Source organism: Beta vulgaris, chromosome 8, assembly GCF_026745355.1.
Source record: "Beta vulgaris subsp. vulgaris cultivar EL10 chromosome 8, EL10.2, whole genome shotgun sequence".
Taxonomy (NCBI): Eukaryota; Viridiplantae; Streptophyta; class Magnoliopsida; order Caryophyllales; family Amaranthaceae; genus Beta; species Beta vulgaris.
The window spans coordinates 9,302,199-9,324,783 of record NC_079209.1 but is presented as its reverse complement, the minus strand read 5'-3'; the positions used below and the strand labels follow the sequence as shown (position 1 = coordinate 9,324,783).

The 22,585-nt window shown below is 37.9% G+C and overlaps 2 protein-coding genes across 2 annotated transcripts; one reads left to right on the top strand and one right to left on the bottom strand.

Moving 5' to 3' along the window:
• The first annotated feature begins 7,800 nt into the window (after positions 1 to 7,800).
• LOC104900966 (hypothetical protein) lies at positions 7,801 to 8,255 on the top strand. The gene has a single exon (XM_010688503.3). The coding sequence runs from the start codon at positions 7,938 to 7,940 to the stop codon at positions 8,238 to 8,240; it is 303 nt and encodes a 100-aa protein (XP_010686805.1). The 5' UTR covers positions 7,801 to 7,937; the 3' UTR covers positions 8,241 to 8,255.
• Positions 8,256 to 12,734: 4,479 nt separating this feature from the next.
• On the bottom strand, positions 12,735 to 19,815 carry LOC130589823 (transcription initiation factor TFIID subunit 7-like). The gene is made up of 3 exons (XM_057391417.1): positions 19,536 to 19,815; positions 13,072 to 13,158; positions 12,735 to 13,030 (listed from the first exon to the last, which is right to left on the bottom strand). Exons 1-3 carry the CDS (start codon positions 19,813 to 19,815, stop codon positions 12,735 to 12,737), a joined length of 663 nt encoding a protein of 220 aa, XP_057247400.1.
• Between the last annotated feature and the right edge of the window lie 2,770 nt (positions 19,816 to 22,585).

The window sequence follows — 22,585 nt, the reverse complement described above, 5'->3', positions numbered from 1 at the left end:
TATGTTGCATTTTAGTGTTTCTCTTCTTTAATTTCACCTCTTTATCTATCTAATTCTCTCTTAGTACGTGTACGTGTATTTGCATCCCCCTCCCCTATTTTTCTATTTGATCTTTGGTGTGTAGGAGTTCAAGCTCTTATTTGTTTAGAGGGGAGCAAAGAAAGGGATGCAAAGAGGAAGAAGCTCGCCCGGGAAGCTAAAGCACCGCCCGAGCAAAGCGGCCCGTTCGAGCTCAAGGGGGCTCGCCCGAGCCAGACCACCCGCTCGGGCTCTGTGGTCGCCCGCCCGGGCTCCGTGGTCGCCCGCCCGGCCGCATAAGTTTTACAACTTTCTGCCTCGACTGTGAAAAATGGCGCACGCTCGAGATGTTAGCCCGGGCCTGACCACCCTGCACCTCCCGGGCTCATAAGCTCGCTTGCCCGGGCCTTCTTTAATAACCCGCCCGGGCCCTGTCTCGCCCGCCCGGGAGTCTGACCGTTGGATTATTTTTCGAGTTTCTTTTGTTTTACGACGGTTGTAATTGAGAGGGGTATAAATACCTCTCTCCCCCTTTTTAGGAGGGGATCATGATTTTTAGAATCCTAATCTTACTTACTAGTGTAGGAGAGAGAAAACTTGGTCCAAGAGGTGTAATTTGGAGATTGAAAATCAATGAAAAAGTGATAATTTCTTTGAACTTTCTTATTTCCTTAGTAATCCTCTCAATCCTTTCTTTCTTTCTCATTGTTTTTATGCATTTCTACTTTGTTAATTTCATATTTTCATAGTTTAATCTTCATGTTTAATAGTTAATATAGATTAGACACCTCTTCTTCTTCTCTTTGTTTCTTCTTGTTTGTTCATTAGATCTTGTTTTGAATTATTGCCTTTTTGTTGGATTTTTGCTATTTTTAGATTGGTAATTTATTGCTATTTTCTCCATGGTTAGAATGCCTAGTAGTGTAATGGGTAGTGAGTAGTTAATCAACTAGGATTGGGAGTAGCCCATTCATTGTTTCCATCCTATTTGCATGAGTAGAGTTTATTGGGTTGGTTATGCTTGAGATTTGTGCAATTTCAATTTTTGGTGTTGATTGGTGACTAAGTTGATGTGAGCTCCATCACCTTTTGATCCTTTGTTGCCCTATTAAAGGTTTACTTTTATATGGATGACCTTCATCATTGATTGATTTGTTGTTGCACATCACTTGTGATAATGCCTCGAAACATAGGTTTGGTTGCCATATTTAGGACTCTAAACTCCCTAACAATGATTTTACAGGTGTTTAGGTTTGCTCATTTCCTTTGCATATTTCCAATGCATGTCAACCCCCTTATCTTTATTTGGTTGTTGGATGTGAACTTATGATTGTGGTGATTTCTCATTCCTAGTGCTTTTCCTAATTTTATTCTAATAGGTTTAATCACTTAGTTTAACAAAAAACTTGACCATTTCTTCGATTTAGCTTACTCTTAGCGATTCTATCTTAGTGAGACCCTCGGATCCTTGTGGTTCGACCCTTGCTTACCAATTAAGTAGTTTAGGTGGATAGTTAGGTTTTTATTTGACATTAGGGAAGTTAGTAACGACCTAGTTTTTCCTACGTTCATTCTTGTTCTTCGTGTAATGCTGCTCAATTACATGAAAAAAGTCGTGATGTTACTAAACTTCATGAGTTTTTTATGGGACTTAATTCAGATCGTTATAGTACGGTGCGCACAAAGATTCTTTCTAAAGATCTCTCACCTACACTTGATCGAGCCTATCAAATGGTCGTGCAAGCAGAACGGGTTTGATTAGCCAAATCTGCGCCCACCAAAAATTCTTATGCGGTGAGCTTTACTGTGCGTAATGCTCCTCATCACAGTGGGACTTTCTCTAATTCTTCTCGACCTCAGGTGCATGAAGAATGGACATGAGGTGTCCACGTGTTTGAGATACGCGGCTAGCCTGCCTTGTGGGAGAACTGTGTGCAGTCCACTAGTGGTCTCGGGGGTAGTCGCACGTCTGTTGGGAGTGGTGAGGGTGCAGGCCGTGGAGGCAGCCATCCTGAAGTGCGTGCCAACATGGCAACAACTTCAAGTGTTGTGGCTGCTGCTTCTAGTGCGGTAGTCGGGGCTGCTGGGACTCTTTCTACACTCTTTACTGCTGACCAATGGGAAGCACTAGCAGGTCTTCTTGGTAATCCTAAAATTTTCGACGATCGTTTGCAGGGTATGTTTATTACAACTGACTGGATAAATGATACTTGTGCCTCTAATCATGTTACTGGTGATGCTTCTCTGTTATTTGATCTTATTTGTATTGATGATTATCCCGTTAGCCTTCCTAATGGTGTTATTGTTATGGCTAGCACGAGGGTTCTGTTTGTCTTTCTGAGCATCTTACTTTCACTCATGTCCTGTTTGTGCCTCATTTACATTGCAATTTACTTTTTGTTTCTCAACTAATTGCAATTCTAAATGTTCAATTCAATGTCGATGTTTGTGTTATACAAGACCCGTCGAGGAATCTGATTGGAACAACTGTTAGGCGGGATGAACTCTACTACTTTGGCGGAGGGACTTCAGTGCATCATATTTCAGTTGGCGAGGCTACATCATCCTTGGTTCTTTGGCATCATTGAATGGGTCACCCTTCCGAGAAGATAATGAAATTACTTCCTCCAATTCGTCATTTACACGATAGTTTTAATAAAGGTTGTGAGGTGTGTTTCTGAGCCGAACATCCTCGCACTAAATTTCCTATTAGTGACAATAAGGCTAGTCGTAATTTTGAAAATGTGCATTGTGATTTCTTGGGACCTTATAAACATGTATCTTCTTGTAGTGCACGTTACTTTTTAACATTGGTGGATGACTTCTCTACAGTTGTTGTTTGGGTTTATTTATTAGTTGGTAAAATTGAGGCTTTTCAGATGCTTATGAAATTTGTTGCTTTGATTGATCATCCATTTTCTCAAACTATTAAAATTGTGCAAAGTGATAATGGCACTGAATTTAATTGTCTTCATGATTATTTCACTAGTAATGGCATTCTTTTACAAATATCATGTGTCCATACTCAAAAATATTGGCGGGATGAGCGTAGGCATCAACATATTTAGAATATGGGTAGAGCTTCAAGATTAATTTCATACTAACCTTCGTAATTATTTTTGAGGTGAGAGTGTTCGAACTGCCACTCATCTTATTAACCGCACTCCCACTCCTTTACTTCACAACAAAACCCCCTATGAACTCTTATTTGGTTATCCACCCTCCTACGATGCTATTAAAGTCTTTGGTTCCCTATGTTTTGCATATAATCATCGTGCAAAAGGGGATAAATTTTCTAGACGGAGTCGAAAATGTATGTTTGTTACGTTGGTTATCCTCTTGGCAAGAAAGGTTGAAAACTTTTTTATTTGGATAGTCATGAATTTTTTTGTCACGCGTGATGTGAAATTTTTGAGGAGACATTCTCATTTTGTGATCCTGAGGCTGCTAATATTGACCCATACACCATTGTTGCCCACACAGATGATATTCATTATGATTTTGCAGATTATGAACCCCCATTTCACTCCTTCCACGTCTTCTCATTTGCCCCTCTCAAATTTACCTTCTAACCAACCCGATTCTACTCCATCCTTTTCTCCTGGACCTCTTGTCCTTAATCCGGCCCACCCTTCCCGTATTGGACCTCACGTCCCTCCTCCAACTTCAAACCCCTAATCCAAATCTCATTTCTCCCTCACCTGCTCCTATACTCTGTTCTTCGGCCATGCCGAACAACACCTCTCCCATTGACCCCTCCCATCCTATTGGGCCTTCAACTTCCACTCGGCCCCCTGCCCCCACATATCATACTTCTCACGCCCCTACTAGGCCCCCTGATCCTGCTAGGCCCCACATTCCTTCTACTGGGTCGGATGCCTCGACCGAACCCACTCCTCTTGATAACTCTACTAGGCCGGCTACTGCTCCTACTTTTTTGGGCCGTAGTCTTCGTACGAAGACTCCCTTGTTCCTTGTGTGAGACTACGTTATTAATGTTGTCCAAGTAGAGAGTCAATATTCTCCTTCTTCCACTCCTCTGCATTCCTGCGGTAAGCCTTACCTTATAGCACATTATATTAATTGTCAAAGTTTTTCATCGAAATATCGAAAGTTTATTGTTGCACTTACCTCCATTACGGGTCCCAAATCCTTTAAAGAGGCTATGCAAGATGCAGGTTGGTGCAAATCTATGCATGATAAGATTCGTGCCTTAAAGGAGAGTGGTACATGAACTACGGCCTGTGCCTCCGGGCAAGCGTGCTCTTGGCAGTTAGTGGGTTTACCACAATAAATTTGACTATGCTGGCCATCTGGACTGTCAAAAATCTCGGTTGGTGGTTCTTGGCAATCACCAAAATGAAGGCATTGATTACACATAAACATTTGCTCCCGTTGCTAAAATGGTTACAATTCGTGGCTTTCTTGCTATAACTGCTGCTAAAAATTGAGAGCTTCATCAAATGGATGTTCACAATGCCTTCCTTCATGGTGATTTAGAGAAAGAGGTATATGTGAAGCTTCAGGTTTTGGAGTCTTCTCCACCTATCATGGTTTACCGTCTACGCAAATCTCTTTATGGTCTCAAACAGGCTCCTCGGTGTTGGTTTGCCAAACTTGTTGCTACTATGAAAGGGTATGGGTTTTTACAATCCCACTTCGACTACTCTCTATTTACCTTTACTCAGGGTTCTGTTAAGCTTAATGTGTTAGTGTATGTGGATGATCTTATTGTTGATGGGAACGATTTTGCTGCTTTGGAGGCTTTCAAAGCCTATCTCTATGATTGTTTCAAGATGAAAGACTTGGGTCCTCTAAAATATTTTCTTGCCATTGAGGTGGCACACAGTTCATCTGGCTTGTTTCTTTGTTAGTGTAAGTACACCTTAGATATTATTTATGAAGCTGGTCTCTTAGGCTCCAAGCCTGATGGTATTCCGATTGAGCAAAATTACAAGCTTGGTCTTGCTACAGGTGCTTTTCTTGATGATGTGAGTCTTATAGGCGCCTTGTTGGCCATCTTATATATCTTTCAGTTACTTGTCCAGACCTGGCGTATTCTCGGTTTATGCAGGCTCCCCACATTGACCATTGGGAAGCTGCTTTGCGCATCTTTCGTTATTTAAAGGGTACTGCAAGTTAGGGTATCCTCTTGCGCACAAATAGTGACTTGACCTTAGCAGGTCGGTGTGATTTTGAATGGGCGACGTGCCCTATTACACGTTGCTCGCTCACTGGCTTGTTTTTCTGGGTGCTTCTCCCATTGCCTGGAAGACCAAGAAACAAGCTACTTTATCTCGTTCTTCGGCCGAAGCCGAATACCGCTCTTTGGCGGCCATTACTTGTGAGTTGAAGTGGTTGAGACACCTCTTATTGAGTTTAGGTGTGCATCATCCTACTACTATTTCCTTATTTTCTGACAGTCAATCTGCTCTTCATATTGCCAAGAATCCTATTTTTCACGAGCGCACGAAACATATAGAGGTTGACTGTCATTTGTCCGTGATGCTATTACTAATGGTCTTCTTGCTCCATCCTATGTACATACTAGAGGTGATCATTTTGGCCCGGCCCGCAGGCCCGGTTCGCTTTTGGGCCGGGTTTTGGGTAGAATTTTTCGGCCCGCGGGCCAGGCCGGGCCTGCCCGTATTTTTTTGGCTTTGGGCTAGCCAAAAAAACGTTTTTTTAGTCTGTTTTTTGGCCCGCAAAAGCCCGCTAATTTAGGCCCGAAATAGCGGGCATTGGACAAAAAAATTCGGCCCGAATTTAAGCCCGGCCCGGCCAATCGGAAATTTTTTTTGGCCGCGGCTCGACCCGAACCCGTCCCGGCCCATGATCACCTCTAGTACATACTAAGGCCCTTAGTAAACTCTAGTTTCAGTCAGTTCTTTATAAGTTGGGCACTCATGATCCTCATGCTCCAACTTGGGGGGGAGGGGGGGGGATGGGGGGATGGGGGGGTATTGAGCTATATTAGGCAACATATATCACATTGATGTATTTCCTCATTTGGTGAGTCCATAGTTGGCTACACTTACTGTATATTATATATTGAAGGAAAAGAAATAACAAAGGTAACACAACATTAAACCCTAAATCTCTTAACATGTTGATTTCTTACAATGGAACACGACATACTCACTACTACAAAAAAAGGCCAAAGAGACTACCCATAAGAGACTGGTTGAGATTACTAACCCATTTCTTAGATATAGAGAACCGTTGATTATCCAAAACCGGTCTCTTAAGTTGAACTATCTCACTTAATAAAAAGTTGTCGTGAAATAGGAGACTACTTCTATGTAAAACCGGTTTCCTTGAAAGATTTTTAATTTTTAATTCAATTTTTTTCAATATAATCTTATAATGTACGTATATATTCTTCTTGTTGTGAAATAGGAGACTATTTCTAAGTAAAACCAGTTTCCTTGAAATAAACTACCTATTAAAAAAAAAAAAAATTTTAAACAGTTCATGCACGATTTTTTTTCAGTTTTCACTCTCAACTTTCTTTTCTCTCACCTCACCACCTCGCAAACCTTCTCCCTTTCTCTCTCGTAAGATCTCAGACCTTCACTTCTCCCTCCCATCATACGGCCTCACCGGCGGCGGCTTTGTGGACTCGGACTCTCGGAACTCCTGCTGCTATTGCCTGGTGGTTCGTGCCTTCATATCGCATAATTGCCACTGGATGTTGACGTGTCGTGCCTCCCAGACTCGCTGTCGCCGACCTGCAGCCACAAAAATGGTCGAAATTGGTGTCTTGGTGGACGACGGTGGACGGAAAACTTTCAAGAGTCGTGACTCATGACTAGGTAAATCGTAATCTACTTAATTTGCTTGATTTCTTGTTTTACTTTATAGATTAGGGTTTATCAATTTCATGAGGATTGGAAAATAAATTGCAATTTCAGTTGTTATGGGTGTTTATATATCAGATTATATGATTTGGAATTGTTATAAATGTTGATTTAGAATTGTAATCTACTTAATAACTGATTATATATGTTGTTTGAAAATTTCAGCAATCTTTTCAACTCCTTTGATACAAGCAAGGTAGCTTTGAAGGTAAATAACTCTTTAGTTTGGATCGAAATTCTGCTTGTATATGCATTAAGTTAAAAAATTTTATATACTTTGATGATGATCACGAAGGGTTATAACTATATTATTCTATTATGATATGAACAAATTGATGTAATTGCAGAATTTGTTGCCCTCAATCAGTTTCTTTTAAAGGTTAGTATTTTCTTATATGATGATACATTAGTCATGTAATGAAGAATGAGAGCAACATAGACTGACAGTGATCCCTTGCTTGACTTGGCCTCGATATATATTTTTGCTGGATTTAGGAAAAAAAAAACATTTTTAAGGGTGGTGCTTCTTTTATGGCCAAAAGAGTGGTTGCAAGCTCATTGACTTATGTTTGCTGTTGTTTCTGAATTCTGATAGATGAGAAGCATATTGACTTGGGCATTTGTACTCTGAGATTGCTTGTTACCTCCTTTTTCATGAAGTTGCATGATGATCCAGACTTCTCTCAACTGTTTTTTTTTGTATAGCATCACTTTTGAATTCTTTGAAGTTTGATTGTTTCTTGTTAAGTGTTAGGATGGATTTAGGAGTATTTACTAAATCTATCTATCAAGAAGTGTTTATCTAGACATATCAAGAGAGATAATATTTCTTAGTATTATATTTGGTTTTAGGATATGTTTTCCTAGTTGGATATGTTTTCCTAGTTCTACTTAAGTTAGATTTTATATGATGTACTATAAATACCCTTTTGGGTTAATAATAATGCCAACCTTTTCCTTCAATCCATTTTGTCATTAAGCTAGCCTCTTGTGCTTGTTCATAATCAGTATTTTTCTTCTTTATCAGCAGGCTAAGTACAGACTGGTCCAAGATTGAATATGAGTCTCACCTGTCTTGTGCGCCATGGCGTAGAAATCCCATCACATTCATTCAGAAGTTACTCTGTCTCTAGCTCAGACAATGATGGGCGATGTTCAGCTATGGCTAACTGCTTGATCGGGAAGATTTCTGTTCCTCCTCCTCGGGGAAACTCAGTCATGTCATCATCTAAAATGACTCTGCAGCCGAATTTATCAAACCATGTTGATATTTCAGGCACTCCACGACTAATTAGGAGCCGTGCTGTTAGAAGGGACCAAGTCAGAGACTGGAACTTCGAGGTGATTGAGCTAGAGCAGTAGTTTAGCTAATATGACCAAGAGAATAGGCAGCTTCTCTGGAGTTGTGTTTAGATATAGTTAGACTCCCCCTTCTCTCTCCTCCCTTTTTGTTTCTTTACTCCCTAGTTATTCTCCTACTGTCTACATTTTTTCCCACTAGCTTCTAAATGAATCTGGTTAGAGTAATGTTCGTCTTTATATATAGTCTATGTGATGCATATCTTCTTTGTTTGACCTGTTTGACTTTCCTTCTTATGTGTCTTTACTTGTTTCACTTTCCTTCTTTTGCTGGCAGGCAACTTCGGAGAAGTAGTAAATGTTGAGCTTGCTATGGATCACATTGTAATTTTTATTAATGCTTGTTGTCAACTTATGCACTCGTGCCTTCAGTAGCTAACTTTGACATGATGGTATACACAGGTCAATCTTCCCAAAGAATATGCATATGTGGAATTCAAGACAAGAGCTGATGCTGAAAACGCATAAGTGTACATGGGTGGAGTATGTTTAGCATACTTGAATGATATTTTGTATCAAATATTTGAACTTGGTCAGTTAATATACTTGAATGATAGAAATCAACTTTTGTCAATTTTTGCTCTTTTTTTCTACATTGATTTGGACTTCGTGGTGTTTATACACTTGGAAAAAGAATGTGTTCTTTAAGCACCATTTGTTACATCTTTGGCTATGTTAATAAAACATACTTGCTTGTTATTGAAATGAAAGAAATTTTAGGTTGGTTGCAATTGGATTTCACAATGCCTAGTTTTAATTGATTTTTTTTATGAGTTTTTGTAGAAAAATCTTATATAATATATGTATCCTAGTTCTAATTATAATTATCTGAATTTTTTTTTAATACTTTCTTGGGATTCCGAGCATTTATTCACAAGAGATGATTGACGAGCTAAGAGCATCTCGAGCTAAGAGATATGTGGGTTAAATATTAAAACAACAAAACACAAGACGATGGAGATTGAAGACGACAATCAAGTTTGAATTGTACACATTTTTATATTATTTTAGAATTTTAGTTTTAGTAGATAGCATTAGATTATAGAAAATTTGTTTTAAAAACATTATTGGAAGAAATAGATGCTGTGAGAGATTGTTTTTGGATATAAATTTAAATGTAGTAATTTTATTTACAAGATGAATAAAGCAAGTAAAAATTTTTGTTTAATAATATGGTAGCTATTTTAATATATTTTATTATAAAAAAGAACGTATATAAAGGAGCCACAAATACAGGAGTAGTTACAAGATAATTATGTATGTATACTGTAACATTCTAATTTCTAAAAAAAATATGTATTAAACGTAAGAAACCGGTTGTGCTCAATAACTGGTTTTAGAGGTAAGGTAAGGAGACTGGTTTTGAATGTTAAATGGTCTCTTAACCTCTTTATGTATTATATATAGGCTTACCTAAGAAACCGGTTTTACTTGTCAACTGATCTCCCAAATAAACAAAGAAACCAGACATTATAACCGGTCTCTTAACCTAGGACATATGTGAGATGGAGATGTGTTATAGTCCGGTTTCCTAGGCCATTTTCAACCGGTTTCCTAGGCCTTTTTTGTAGTAGTGACTTTATGAGCTTTGTTAGGATTGCAATGAAAAAATGTAGTGTCATATATTCTAAATCTAAAACAATTATAGAATCCTTGATTGTAGAAAATACATATTCAGCCATATACCAATTATCAGTATTTAAGTCTTCATCCATTGTGACATCTTTGTAAACTTGTTAGAATTTTAGATGACCTGAACGGAACATTGTTAACACCATACTTTCATGATCTAAAAAAATTTGAGTCTTCCACTTTAGGATGCAAAAATATTTAAACGTTTAGGTGAAGATGATTCATCTATAGAACCATATTCGTTCTCCATATGAAAAAAATAAGGTACCCGGTTTTAAGGGAAGGCTTTAGTGTTTATTAATTAAATATGTTGTAGTACAATGAAATATATATAGGATATTTATAGTGGTAGAATCAGGATTTTAGCAATAATTACTCGATGTGATTACCTAATATCAAAAGAATCAACTATTACAATAACTTATTTTAAAAATCAATCCACTACCTAAAATAAACGTATTGCCATCTATATTTATTCTTGCAATAATTTTTTTTGCAATAAGCACTCCACTACCTAAAATAAATGTATTCCATTTTAATTACATAACATATTGCCATATATCTATATTCGAAGATTGCGTCCATTCTTTTTCCAAACAATCAATTTTTGGAATACAATATTTTTTTTAACAAAAAATGGAATATTACGATTTGTTTTTTTTTTAGGATCTTGTTTCAAATGATATATTTATTGGGACAAAAATACGGACAATTTATTGGGATAATAAATATGAAACATGATTAAAATCCTTTGCATTACATAGGGAGAATTTCAATTAGTATTATGTTTTAAAAACGTCAAGTGACAAACGAAAATATAAAAAAAATTATAAAAAGCGATTTTCAGCACATATACATTAAACTAAAAATACTATAATATATTAGATTAATGATATCGATTAATACAACTAACATCATGATAGGATGTGTAAGTGCAAGTGACACTCAAGGGGGGGGGGTGAATTGAGTGTTTGTCCGAATGTTGTAAATTTTTCGATTATAGTAAGAACAGTAAAGGAACAGTTCTCTAGCAGCGGAAATATAAGCAATGAATAAACAACACAAGGATTTAACGAGGTTCGACTTCTAATAAGTCTACGTACTCTTTTATTAATCAACTCAGAATAACAAAAGAATTACACTCAATCACTTATGCACCTATGCACAAGATGATTCCCCAACTTCCACCTATGGAAGTTCGACTCAACCACCAACTATGATGGTTCAAATGAAGTTGATCCCGATCAACTTCCCCAGCAAACTGAACTCACAGAATGCTCAAATACATCAATTTTTCTCTAAAAACAAACAGCCTAATACGCTTAGAATGAGAGTAGTTTAGTCTATTGGTATTAGGGTTTATGCTAGGTTTGAACTTGAGAGAGAGAATGCTTTTGCTTAGAGTATACTGAAAATATGCGTGCAAAAGCCTTGTTTGTGTGCTAGCAGAACTCCTTAAATAAGCCTTTGGTAAGTAAATGTTACATGATATTATGAGAGTATATTTTCCTCGGAAGTATGGAAATTATTCCAAGGAAAATATACTCACTGATTTATTTGATATAAATAAAATCAGTATAATATCATATAACACACTTACCATACTTAAGAAATCTTGCTCACACAACAAACCATGCATCCGTGTATTTTGAAAATCAATTTTGCGCGGAAAGAAAACTTTCCTAAAATACGAATGCATGAAATAAACCTAGAGGACTGGTTCAGATCTGTTCCCAGACTGTTCCAATCAACCAAGTTTACTTGTAGTTGTGTATGACAAGTAACCGAGGTTTCTTGTCATCCACAACTAACTCATCTCTCTAGTTTCAAACCTTTATAGTGCATCAAACCTTTATACCACTTACATTGCATCTAAGACCTAAATGCTACAACATGATCTTGGTCTTCATGCAATTCTTCAAGACTTGGCTTCACAAGCTTCGTCTTTCTATCCATTGAACTGTACTTTGGCACCTACACATGTAAACAGAAACATGCATGCAATATAATAGTTCAATGTGGTTTGTCATCACTCAAAACTCAAAACAGGGAACTCAACAAATTCCCCCTTTTTGATGATGACAAACCCTGAAGTTCCCCCTGCAAATAATATCATTAGTTTTGAGAACTTTTTCAAACAATTTGAATTCTTAAGATAAGAACTCAAGGCACTGGTCTCGTACTGTTCCTGCAGATTAAGCATCATTTACAAGTACACCAGTTCACAACTAACTGACAACAGTTTAAGAAAGAGTTTCTAAGTACCATAGGCAAATACTAATTAGACTCAGAGCTCTTAGACTTAAACATGCATTCGCAAGAAGAACATTATCAGTAGTTGTTCAGACTTATTGCTAAGCCATTAGGGTGAAAAGAAGTAAAGTGCTTTGAATACACTCACTTCCAGACCACTTCTGGTCTGTCACCTCTAACAAGGCACTCAGCCTTGCTCTAGTTGTTGCAACACACACAGTTTGTAACATAAGACCTGCTTCCCCCTAAGATTAGGTGGAAAAAATCAGATCAGAACTTCACACCTGTTTCCCCCTTTTGGCATCATCAAAATAAATCAAGGGAACAATCAAATTATCAAACAACAAAATACAATTAGTAGATAACTACTAATTATATGAACGTCAAGCTAAATAGGCAGCTCAAACAACATTCTAGGGATGTTGATGCTACCAAAGTTCCTGCAGAGTACCAAAACCTATGTGTCCTAAATAATAGTTATTACAGACCAGTAGTAGACCAAATTACATAAGATCAAATGTTTTTATAATTTGGGAAGGGGGAAAACCAGATATAGAGTTCAATAATAGAGAGGGGTTAGCAGCAATAGATAAAAGAAGGAAAAACGGCAATTTAATCTGCTCCAAAGTCATGTTCAGTCTCATCTCCCTCCTCGTCTTCCTCGAGGTCCTCTGAAGCAGCTTCTTCATCTTCCTCAGCCTCCTCTTCTTCCTTCTCCTCAGAAACCAGTTCATCATCACCATCGCCTGTAGCAGCAGATGAATCTTCCTTCTCTTCAGAATCCTTTCTTGACTGAATGCCAGCTCTGTCAAGGCGAACCTCAATCCTCTTGTAGGATTCCTGAAGTGCAGAACACAACTCAGTAACAGTGTTCATCATGCTTGCATCATCTGATTCTGCTCGCTCAACTGCTTTAACAAAGCATGAGTGGCCTGAACTGATTTCGTACTGGTCCCTACACCAGCTGCATCACCCTTTGCTTCATCCTTCATTTTCAGAACACCACTTGCATATGTCATGCCTTCTGACCTATAATCTGATTTGTAAGATGAGACATGGTGCCATAGTCTCCCACTATACGAATTTTCCAATGCTTGAATACTAAGCTCAGCCGTCCTCCATAGGGCAGTGCATGCTTAGCCTTCTCCACACAGCAGATCATGTGACCCAACACCATAGTAGGGAGGTTGACTGGAATGTGTTCCATGAGACAGTATATGAGACACTATCCATCAACTGTACACTCATGCGGCCTTGTGCTCTGGGAAACACAATTTTTGAGGCTATTATATGAAATATCCTCATGATTGGCTCCCTTAAGTGGCCAATGGTGTACCCCTGCTTAGGGTTAGGTGGACCAGTGAACGACCTGGTCTGGATATGTTTTGCTGTGAGTCCTTTAACTGTGGGCCAGTTCTCCCTGGAGTACACATCAAGTCCCTTGTTTAGGACTTTGAGAATTTCAGCCAAAATCTTCTCAGATAAATTAATGGGAGTACCCTTAACAAAAGCAAAGTAGGACCCATCGTCCTTAGTATGCAGGTGTTCATAAAATTCCTCAACCAAAGGCATAAACACATCAAGTTCGTTTGCAAACAAAACAGACCATTTCTGAAATTCTAAAGCTTCCTTAACCTCATGCAAGAATTTTTGATCAACCCAACTCTTTGCAACAGAAAAAACCAACCACAATAGACCTATCCCTCAAATCATACAAAGGCTCGGGAGTGATAGACTTACTTTTCTTGGGTTTAGAACCCTCTGCAGCAACAATAGCAGTCAGCTTCCTCTTTTTGTCAGCTGGGAACTGGTCTGGTTATGGTTCCTGCTCAACCTCCTTGCCTTTGGAAGTTTCAGCACCCTTCCTAGCAACCGTCTTTACCCTTGTGTCCTTGCTAGCAACTGCCTTAACACCCCCCTTCTCAGTAACTTCCCCCTCAACATCAGCACCTTCCTTCTTCTTTAATTTCTCCACTGGTTTGGGTGTGATCTTAGGTGTAGGGATTTTGGGGTTGGTGGTTTTGACTGGCTGTTTTGTGGTTACCGCTTTTGTGGTGGTGGATTTTGTGGTGGATTTGGGTGTAGTTGTTTTTGTAGTGGTGGATTTTATGGTTACTGGCTTCTTTGAATTCCTCCGTATTAAAGGTTCTTCTTTCTCATCTTCAACCTCTTCCTCCTAAACGTTTCCTCCACTGGTTCAGCCACATCCTTTGTTTTCTTAGTTTCAATTTCGGGAGATTCTTCAACCTCCTTTTCTACCAACCTAGTACTTCTTCTTTTTGACATGATGAGACTGAATTCACTCTGTTTTGAGCACTTAAGAACAAGAAAAGAAAACTTGAACAATTTGTGTTTAAAGAATTCGAGAAAGAAAGAAGTAGAAAAAGAAATTAGGGTTTGATCAAGAGAATATAAGCAACGAAAGGAAAAAAAATATCAGGAAAATATGTAATCAAAGAGAATAAGAAAGAAATAAGGAAAGTATGATCACATGGAAGAATATATATAAGATGGCAAGAAAATAATCAAATGGATATTTCTCAAGAATTCGAAGCAAAATAAATCCGTTCTTCGCAAACTGCAGTTGCCTTAATTGCAATAACCGTCACTTCATTTTTTTTCCTAATTTGAAATTTGGAAAATAAATAAAATATTCAGAGAATAACCGCCTCAAGAATCTGGTTCCCAAGTGGTCTGCAACTGGTCTGTGCCAACTTACTTTTTTAAGACTTATGCTTAAGTACCCAAGTACTAAGATTATTAGTTCAGCATCGCATAAGAACTTTGTGAGCCCTAAAAAGCAAAAGAAAAAAAATGTACAAAAGAAAAAAAAAGAAATATATACACAAATTGACATCATTTGACTAGCCAAAGGGACAAGTCAAGACCTAATAGCTCATTGTCTAATCTTAATCATACCCAACAAGGTACGAAGCTTGATGAACACTTCTCTGCTCAAAGGTTTTGTAAATATGTCAGCTAGTTGATCTTCTGACCTGCAAAACTCCAACTCAACATTACCTTTTTCAACATTGTCCCTTAGAAAATGATGCCTAATCTCAATATGCTTGGTTTTAGAATGCTGGACAGGATTTTTCGAAATATTAATTGCACTTGTGTTATCACATAAAATAGGAACACTTCCGAACAGACCCCAAAATCCCTTAGTTGTGACTTTATCCACAAGAGTTGAGCACAACACAAAGCAGCAGCAATGTACTCAGACTCAGCTGTGGATAGTGCTACAAATTTTGTTTCTTAGATCCCCATGAAATGAGACAAGAACCTAAGAAGTGGGCCATTCCAGAAGTACTCTTCCTGTCCACAATAAAACCAGCAAAGTCAGCATCTGTGTATCCAATGAGGCTCATGCTGCTGCCCTTTGGATACCACAAACACATATCATCAGTACCATTGAGATATTTAAGAATCCTTTTAACAGCCTTTAGGTGAGATTCTTTAGGGTTGCTTTGAAATCTCGCACACAACCCTACTGAAAACACTATATCTGGCCTACTGGCTGTTAAGTAAAGCAATGAGCCAATCATACCTCTGTATAGCTTGCCCTCAACATCCTTTCCCTTCTCATCAAGGCTCAATTTTGTAGAAGTTGGAATAGGTGTTTCATAGGACTTGCTATCTTGCAGACCATACCTCTTCAGGAGCTCCTTGAGGTATTTCTGTTGATGGATCATGATTCCATATTTGCTTTTCTTGATTTGAAGCCAAGGAAGAATCCAAGTTCTCCCATCATACTCATCTCAAATTCGCTCTTCATCAAATCTGCAAACTCATTACACAAATCAGGTTAGTAGCTCCGAACAAAATATCATCAAATATATTTGGACCACTAAAGATCAGTTCCCCTTTCTTTCAAGAATAGTGTCTTGTCAACCGATCCTCTCTTATAGCCATTTTCTAAAAGAAAACTGGAAAGTCTCTCATACCATGCTCTAGGAGCTTGTTTGAGACCATAAAGAGCTTTGTCGAGTTTAAAAACATGATTTGGCAAGTCACTATCCTCAAAACCAGGGGGTTGCTTTACATAAACATCTTCTTTCAAATAACCATTAAGAAAGGTTGTCTTAACGTCCATTTGAAAGAGTTTAAAGTTCATTTGAGCAGCAAATGCAATTAATATCCTGATAGCTTCAAGCCTGGCTACTGGAGCAAAGGTTTCATCATAATCAATTCCTTCTTGTTGATTAAACCCTTGAACCACTAGCCTAGCTTTGTTTCTGACTATAATTCCTGAATCGTCCAATTTGTTCCTGAACACCCATTTAGTTCCAATAACAGACATGTTCTCCGTCCTGGGTTCAAGATGCCATACTTGATTTCTCTCAAACTGATTGAGTTCATCTTGCATGGCTAGAACCCAATCTGGATCCTTAAAGCAACCTTATAGTCAGTAGGTTCAACATTTGATAAGAAGGAATAGAATGCACAAAAGTTTCAAAGTAGAGTTCCTTGTTCTGCACCCCCTTGTTAATGTCACTAATGATTAGATCAGTGGGGTGAGAGGACTTGTACTTAAAAGATTTCATATCAAAGTTTGCATTTGTGCCTCATAATATTGAACCTGTTCCTGTACTGGTTCCCCCTGTCTCATTGTTGTTTTGAGCAGGTGAACCAGTTTCTATAGTGGTCTCATCTGCATCATCTTCATGTATGAGCATCTGAGTCACTATCTCCTTCCCTTACCTCTTGAGCTACCTGATTCTGTGCTGGACCAGACTCTTCCTCTCTATGAGAGTTTGGTGGTGACCGGTTCAACACCTTCTCATCCTTAGCTCCTGTAAAGTTCAGCATACCAATTTCGAACTCATCAGCATCTTCAACCTGCACATGCTTGCTGAACATGTTAGTCTCATCAAACAAGACATGGATACTTTCTTCAACACACAAGGTTCTTTTATTGAAAACTTTGTATGCCTTGCTGTGTGAAGAGTATCCAACGAAAACAGCCTCATCACTCCTAGGATCAAACTTGTCCAAACTTGATTTACCATTATTGTGTACAAAACATTTGCACACAAAAACACGTAAATGTACAATGTTTGGTTTTCTTCCCCTAAGTAGCTCATAAGGTGTTTTCTTCAGTAAAGGTCTCAACATTACCCTATTCAAAATATAACACGCAGTACTCACAGCCTCAGCCCAGAAGTTTCGATGAAGACCACTCTCTAGAAGCATTGTTCTTGCCCTTTCTTCTAGAGTGTGATTTTTCCTTTCAACCACTCCATTTTGTTGTAGAGTTCTAGGAGCTGAAAAACTGTGCGATACACCATGATCATTACAGTAGGTTACAAAGCTGACATTGTCAAATTTGGAACCATGATCAGACCGAATAGAGGCCAGTTGATGACTAATTTTGTTTTGGACCTGTTTTACCAGAATTTTAAATTCTTCAAAAGTTTCATTTTTAAACTTCAAAAAGATTGTCCAAGTGAAACGAGAATAATCATCAACTAACACAAACACATAACTATGACCATTTCGACCTTGCACACGTATGGGCCCACACAAGTCCATGTGTAGAAGTTCGAAAGGTCTAGTTGTGCTTACAAACTTCTTTGGCTGAAAAGAGGACTTGACTTGTTTACATTTAGCACATTCATGACAAATATGATCTGCAGCAAACTTGATGTTAGGTAAACCTGTCACCAAGTCTTGAGCACTGGTCTTTGGAATCTAACTTAAAAATGTTATGTACACATTGTTATGTCGAAATCCCTTGCAGACCAGTTCCCTTGTTTCAGTCTTGACTATATGACAAAGAATGGTTTCAAATTCAATATGGTTTCCTTTGTCACATAGTTGAGAAATGCTCAAGAGGTTATGTTTCAAACCTTCTACAAAGTAAACATCATCAATAGCTTGAGAAAGTGTCTTACCAACTTTACCTATACCTTTAATCAAACCTTTGCTATCGTCTCCAAAGGTGACACTTCCTCCTTCATAGGCTACGAGTGAGAGAAATTGACTTTTAACTCCTAACATGTGTCTTGAGCAACCACTGTCTAAATACCAGTATGGCTTTGCTCTCACTCTAGCCTACACGAACAAATCAAGGTTTAGTTTTAGGAACCCAAATTTTCTTGGGTTCCTTGTCCTTGGGAACTGGTTTGACTCTATCCTTTCTAACCCAGATTTATTTTATATTGGTCTTCTTTGTTTCATCATCTTTTCCATTGTTCGACCAATTGTGTGTGTGGCCCTTCTAATAATGGGCATTGTGAACATGAGACTGGTTTCTTTTATCATGTTTTTGCTTAGTCCAACAAGTATTAATAACATGACCATTCTTACCACATTAGGTACTTACGTGCATGTCCTTTGCAAACACGTACTTACCTCTCTTGAATTCAGAAATCCAAGTCTCATCTCTTCCCAACTTTGGTGGTTGTTGGGAACTGGTTCCAGAATACCCTAATCCAAACCTCTGAGGATTACCAGGTTGTGAGGTCAGAATGTTTAAAGTACTCTGAGCATCGAGCAACCTGTTCATCTGTCTCAAGCAGTCACTCAAATCTTGTTCCATGGTTTCAAGTTTCTTAAGTTGAGCTTCATTAAAATCTGCAGCAATGGCAAGATCCAACTTCGCCCTATGAAGCTCATCCTTAAGTTTTGAAACCAGTTCTGGATCTGGTTCAGAAGTGGTCGCAATGTTCTTGCCTTTTCTTAGTTCGTATATTTCGGATTGAAGATCACAGATTTTACCTTCATATTCCAAATTTAAAGATTCAATATCAACACTTTGATTATCAGGGATGACTTTAGTGTTGATATTTTTCTTTAATTTGAATATTTCAGATTGTAAATCACAGATCTTACCCTCATATTCCAAACATAAGTCTTCAACATTAACATTACGACCACTTATTCTAGCAAAAGAAGCTTTCAATTCTACATACTCTTTGAACAATTCTTCCACATCGTCAATCATATAATTATGATGAGCCAAAATTAAGTCAGAATGTTCTAAAGTAAAGCTTTTCTGTTTGAGTAACTCGAAATTTATACCATCAATTTCAGCCTCCTTGAGTTTACTAAACCCTCTATCATTGTTTTGATAAAAATCGGTATTGGAAAAATCTGATTGAGGTTTTAGCCTCTCAAGCTCGATATTCTTCTGATCCAAACTTATTTCAAGCTCTGAAATTTTCTCTTTCAGTTCTGTACAAATAAGTTCAAGCTCAGCAGAACGGCTTTCACTTAGGTCTAAATTTCGTGTTACTTCTCTTAACTTCCTTTTGTTAGCCTTATAAGCAGCATTTCCCTTAAGATTCTGTTCAATAGCAGAATCAATAAAGCCTAGTAACTCATCTCTATCACAATATCTCATTTGTTCTTGCATATCAGAAATAGTTACCTGTTCTTCATCGGAAGAGCTGCTTCCTGCCATAAGACATATGTCTCCCTTTCTCCCTGAACTGGTCTGCCTCTGCTCTATGTCCCCAATCAGTGCAGTCACACAAACTAGGGCTTCATCCTCCTCGCTTTCACCACTTGAATCAGAATCACCCCAGGCAGCTAGCATACCTCTCTTTGTCATCCTCTTCTCCTTCTGTCCTCCTTTGTCATTCTTCCATGCTGGACAGTCTTTGATCATGTGTCCAGCTTCCCCGCATTTGAAGCAACTAGTGCTGATACTGGTCTTCTTTGTGTTGGCCTTATTCTTCCAAGACATTCCCTTTAACTATGTTCTGAGAGTCCTCTCAAACCTCTTAGCCATGAGTCTAATCTCATCAAGATCTTCATCATTCTCTTCACCTTTTAGGGCTAACCCATGGCTTTTGGTTGTACTTTCCTCCCTTGAATCCACCAACATCTCATGAGTCATCAACGACCTAATAAGTTGTTCCATGGACAAAGTGGATAGATCTTTGGCCTCCTGGATAGCAGTAACCTTGGGCAGCCATTTACCTGTCAAACTTCTCAAGACCTTTCTTACCAAATCCTCATTAGTAAAGTTTTTTCCAAGAGATTTAAGTTCATTGATAATTGCAATGAAACGAGTAAACATATCTCTTATATATTCATCTCGTTTCATAGCAACCTTGCGTGGACCATCTTTGATAATCATCCAGCACTCATAGTCAGTGCCAATGATCAGATTCTTCATGCAAATCTTCCACCAAGGATAATTTGTTCCATTGAACTTGGGCAACCTTGATCCTCCAGATCCGTTGGTCATCTCTTGAGTACTCATGATGTCTTCCTTCTCTAGGGGTTAACCTTTCAAGAAGTTAGGCTCTGATACCAATTATAAGTGCAAGTGACACTCAGAGGGGGGGGGGGTGAATTGAGTGTTTGTCCGAATGTTGTAAATTTTTCGATTATAGTAAGAACAGTAAAGGAACAATTCTCTAGCAGCGGAAATAAAAGCAATGAATAAACAACACAAGGATTCAACGAGGTTCGAATTCTAATAAGTCTACGTCCTCCACTCACTCACTCTTTCATTAATCAACTCAGAATAACAAAAGAATTACACTCAATCACTTATGCACCTATGCACAGGATGATTCCCCAACTTCCACCTATGGAAGTTCGACCCAACCACCAACTATAATGGTCTAAATGAAATTGATCCCCGATCAACTTCCCCAGCAAACTGAACTCACAGAATGCTCAAATACGACCAGTTTTTCTCTCAAAAACAAACAACCTAAATACGCTTAGAATGAGAGTAGTTTTAGTCCTTATTGTGATATTAGGGTTTATGCTAGGTTTAAGAACTGAGAGAGAGAATGCTTTTGCTTAGAGTATACTGAAAATATGCGTGCAAAAGCTCTCTTGTTTGTGTGCTAGCAGAACTCCTTAAATAAGCCTTTGGTAAGTAAATGTTACATGATATTATGAGAGTATATTTTCCTCGGAAGTATGGAAATTATTCCAAGGAAAATATACTCACTGATTTTATTTGATAATAAATAAAATCAGTATAATATCATATAACACACTTACCATACTTAAAAAATCTTGCTCACACAACAAACCATGCATCCGTGTATTTTGAAAATCAATTTTGCGCGGAAAGAAAACTTTCCTAAAACACGAATGTATGAAATAAACCCTAGAGGACTGGTTCAGATCTGTTCCCAGACTGTTCCAATCAACCAAGTTTACTTGTAGTTGTATATGATAAGTAACCGAGGTTTCTTGTCATCCACAACTAACTCATCTCTCTAGTTTCAAACCTTTATAGTGCATCAACACCTTTATACCACTTACATTGCATCTATGGCCTAAATGTGCTACAACATGATCTTGGTCTTCATGCAATTCTTCAAGACTTGGCTTCACAAGCTTCGTCTTTCTATCCATTGAACTAGTACTTTGGCACCTACACATGCAAACAGAAACATGCATGCAATATAATAGTTCAATGTGGTTCGTCATCACTCAAAACTCAAAACAGGGAACTCAACAGGATGAACTCCATCAACATATAAGACTACGACTTTGAAAAAAAAACGACTAAAAATAAAAACAACTTGAACTAATACTAACTCTATCACCATAACCGATTACGACTTTGAAAAAAAGAGGGTCAAACTAAAAACAACTTGAACTAATACTAACTACGAACATTAAATTTTGTTAGTTACAATAGTAATAGCTAATGACTACCTATTAAAACATCACTTCTCCCAATAGAGTTTCCAAATACTCAACCATACTCTTTGTTTCTTTTGTAGAAAGTTCAATATGATTATGAAAAGAGATAATCATACCAATGTAACCCATGGTTTCCATCTCTTCTTGCTCTTATAGTTTATCTATTTTTCAAGAGATATGGTAATTTTCTCATCAACTGTGGACCAATAGTCATAATATTCGATTATTACCTCGTTAATATCTTTGACATACTTGGCAATTTGAGCATCCATTAAAATGATTGCTTACTTTTGAGATCTTAAGCTTTATAAATATGGAACTTCAAAAGAAGGGCTTTAGAAGAAGGCAACTGTTTTTTTTTTTTTGTGAATTGATGGAATAATGACATAAAGAGAGGAAGTTAGCCTCTTTTATAAATACATTTGATGGTCTAGGTTAGAGCATACTTTAATGGCATTAGGTGAGACTATTGCTTTTACTCCCTCTGTTTCCTAAAGATCTTTCGTCTTTCCGTTTGAATGCATTTCCAAAAGATCTTCCCGGCCTCTTTTACTTTATTCCTTATTTGGATTTTTTTCCCTTTTTACCCTTTCATGTCCCTATCATATGGTCCACCATTACATTATTAATTCAATTTCACTCTCTTTTTCTCCCCTATTTTAACCCTTTTTATTTGTTTATTTATCTTAACCACTTTCTCCTATTTACCCACCCCACACCCCACACCTCACACAAATTGATTCTCATTGGTATTTGTAGTAACAGTAACAAGTAAGATCTTTAGGAAACAGAGGGAGTAATTGATTATGTTAATTGTACATATTAATTGATGGTGA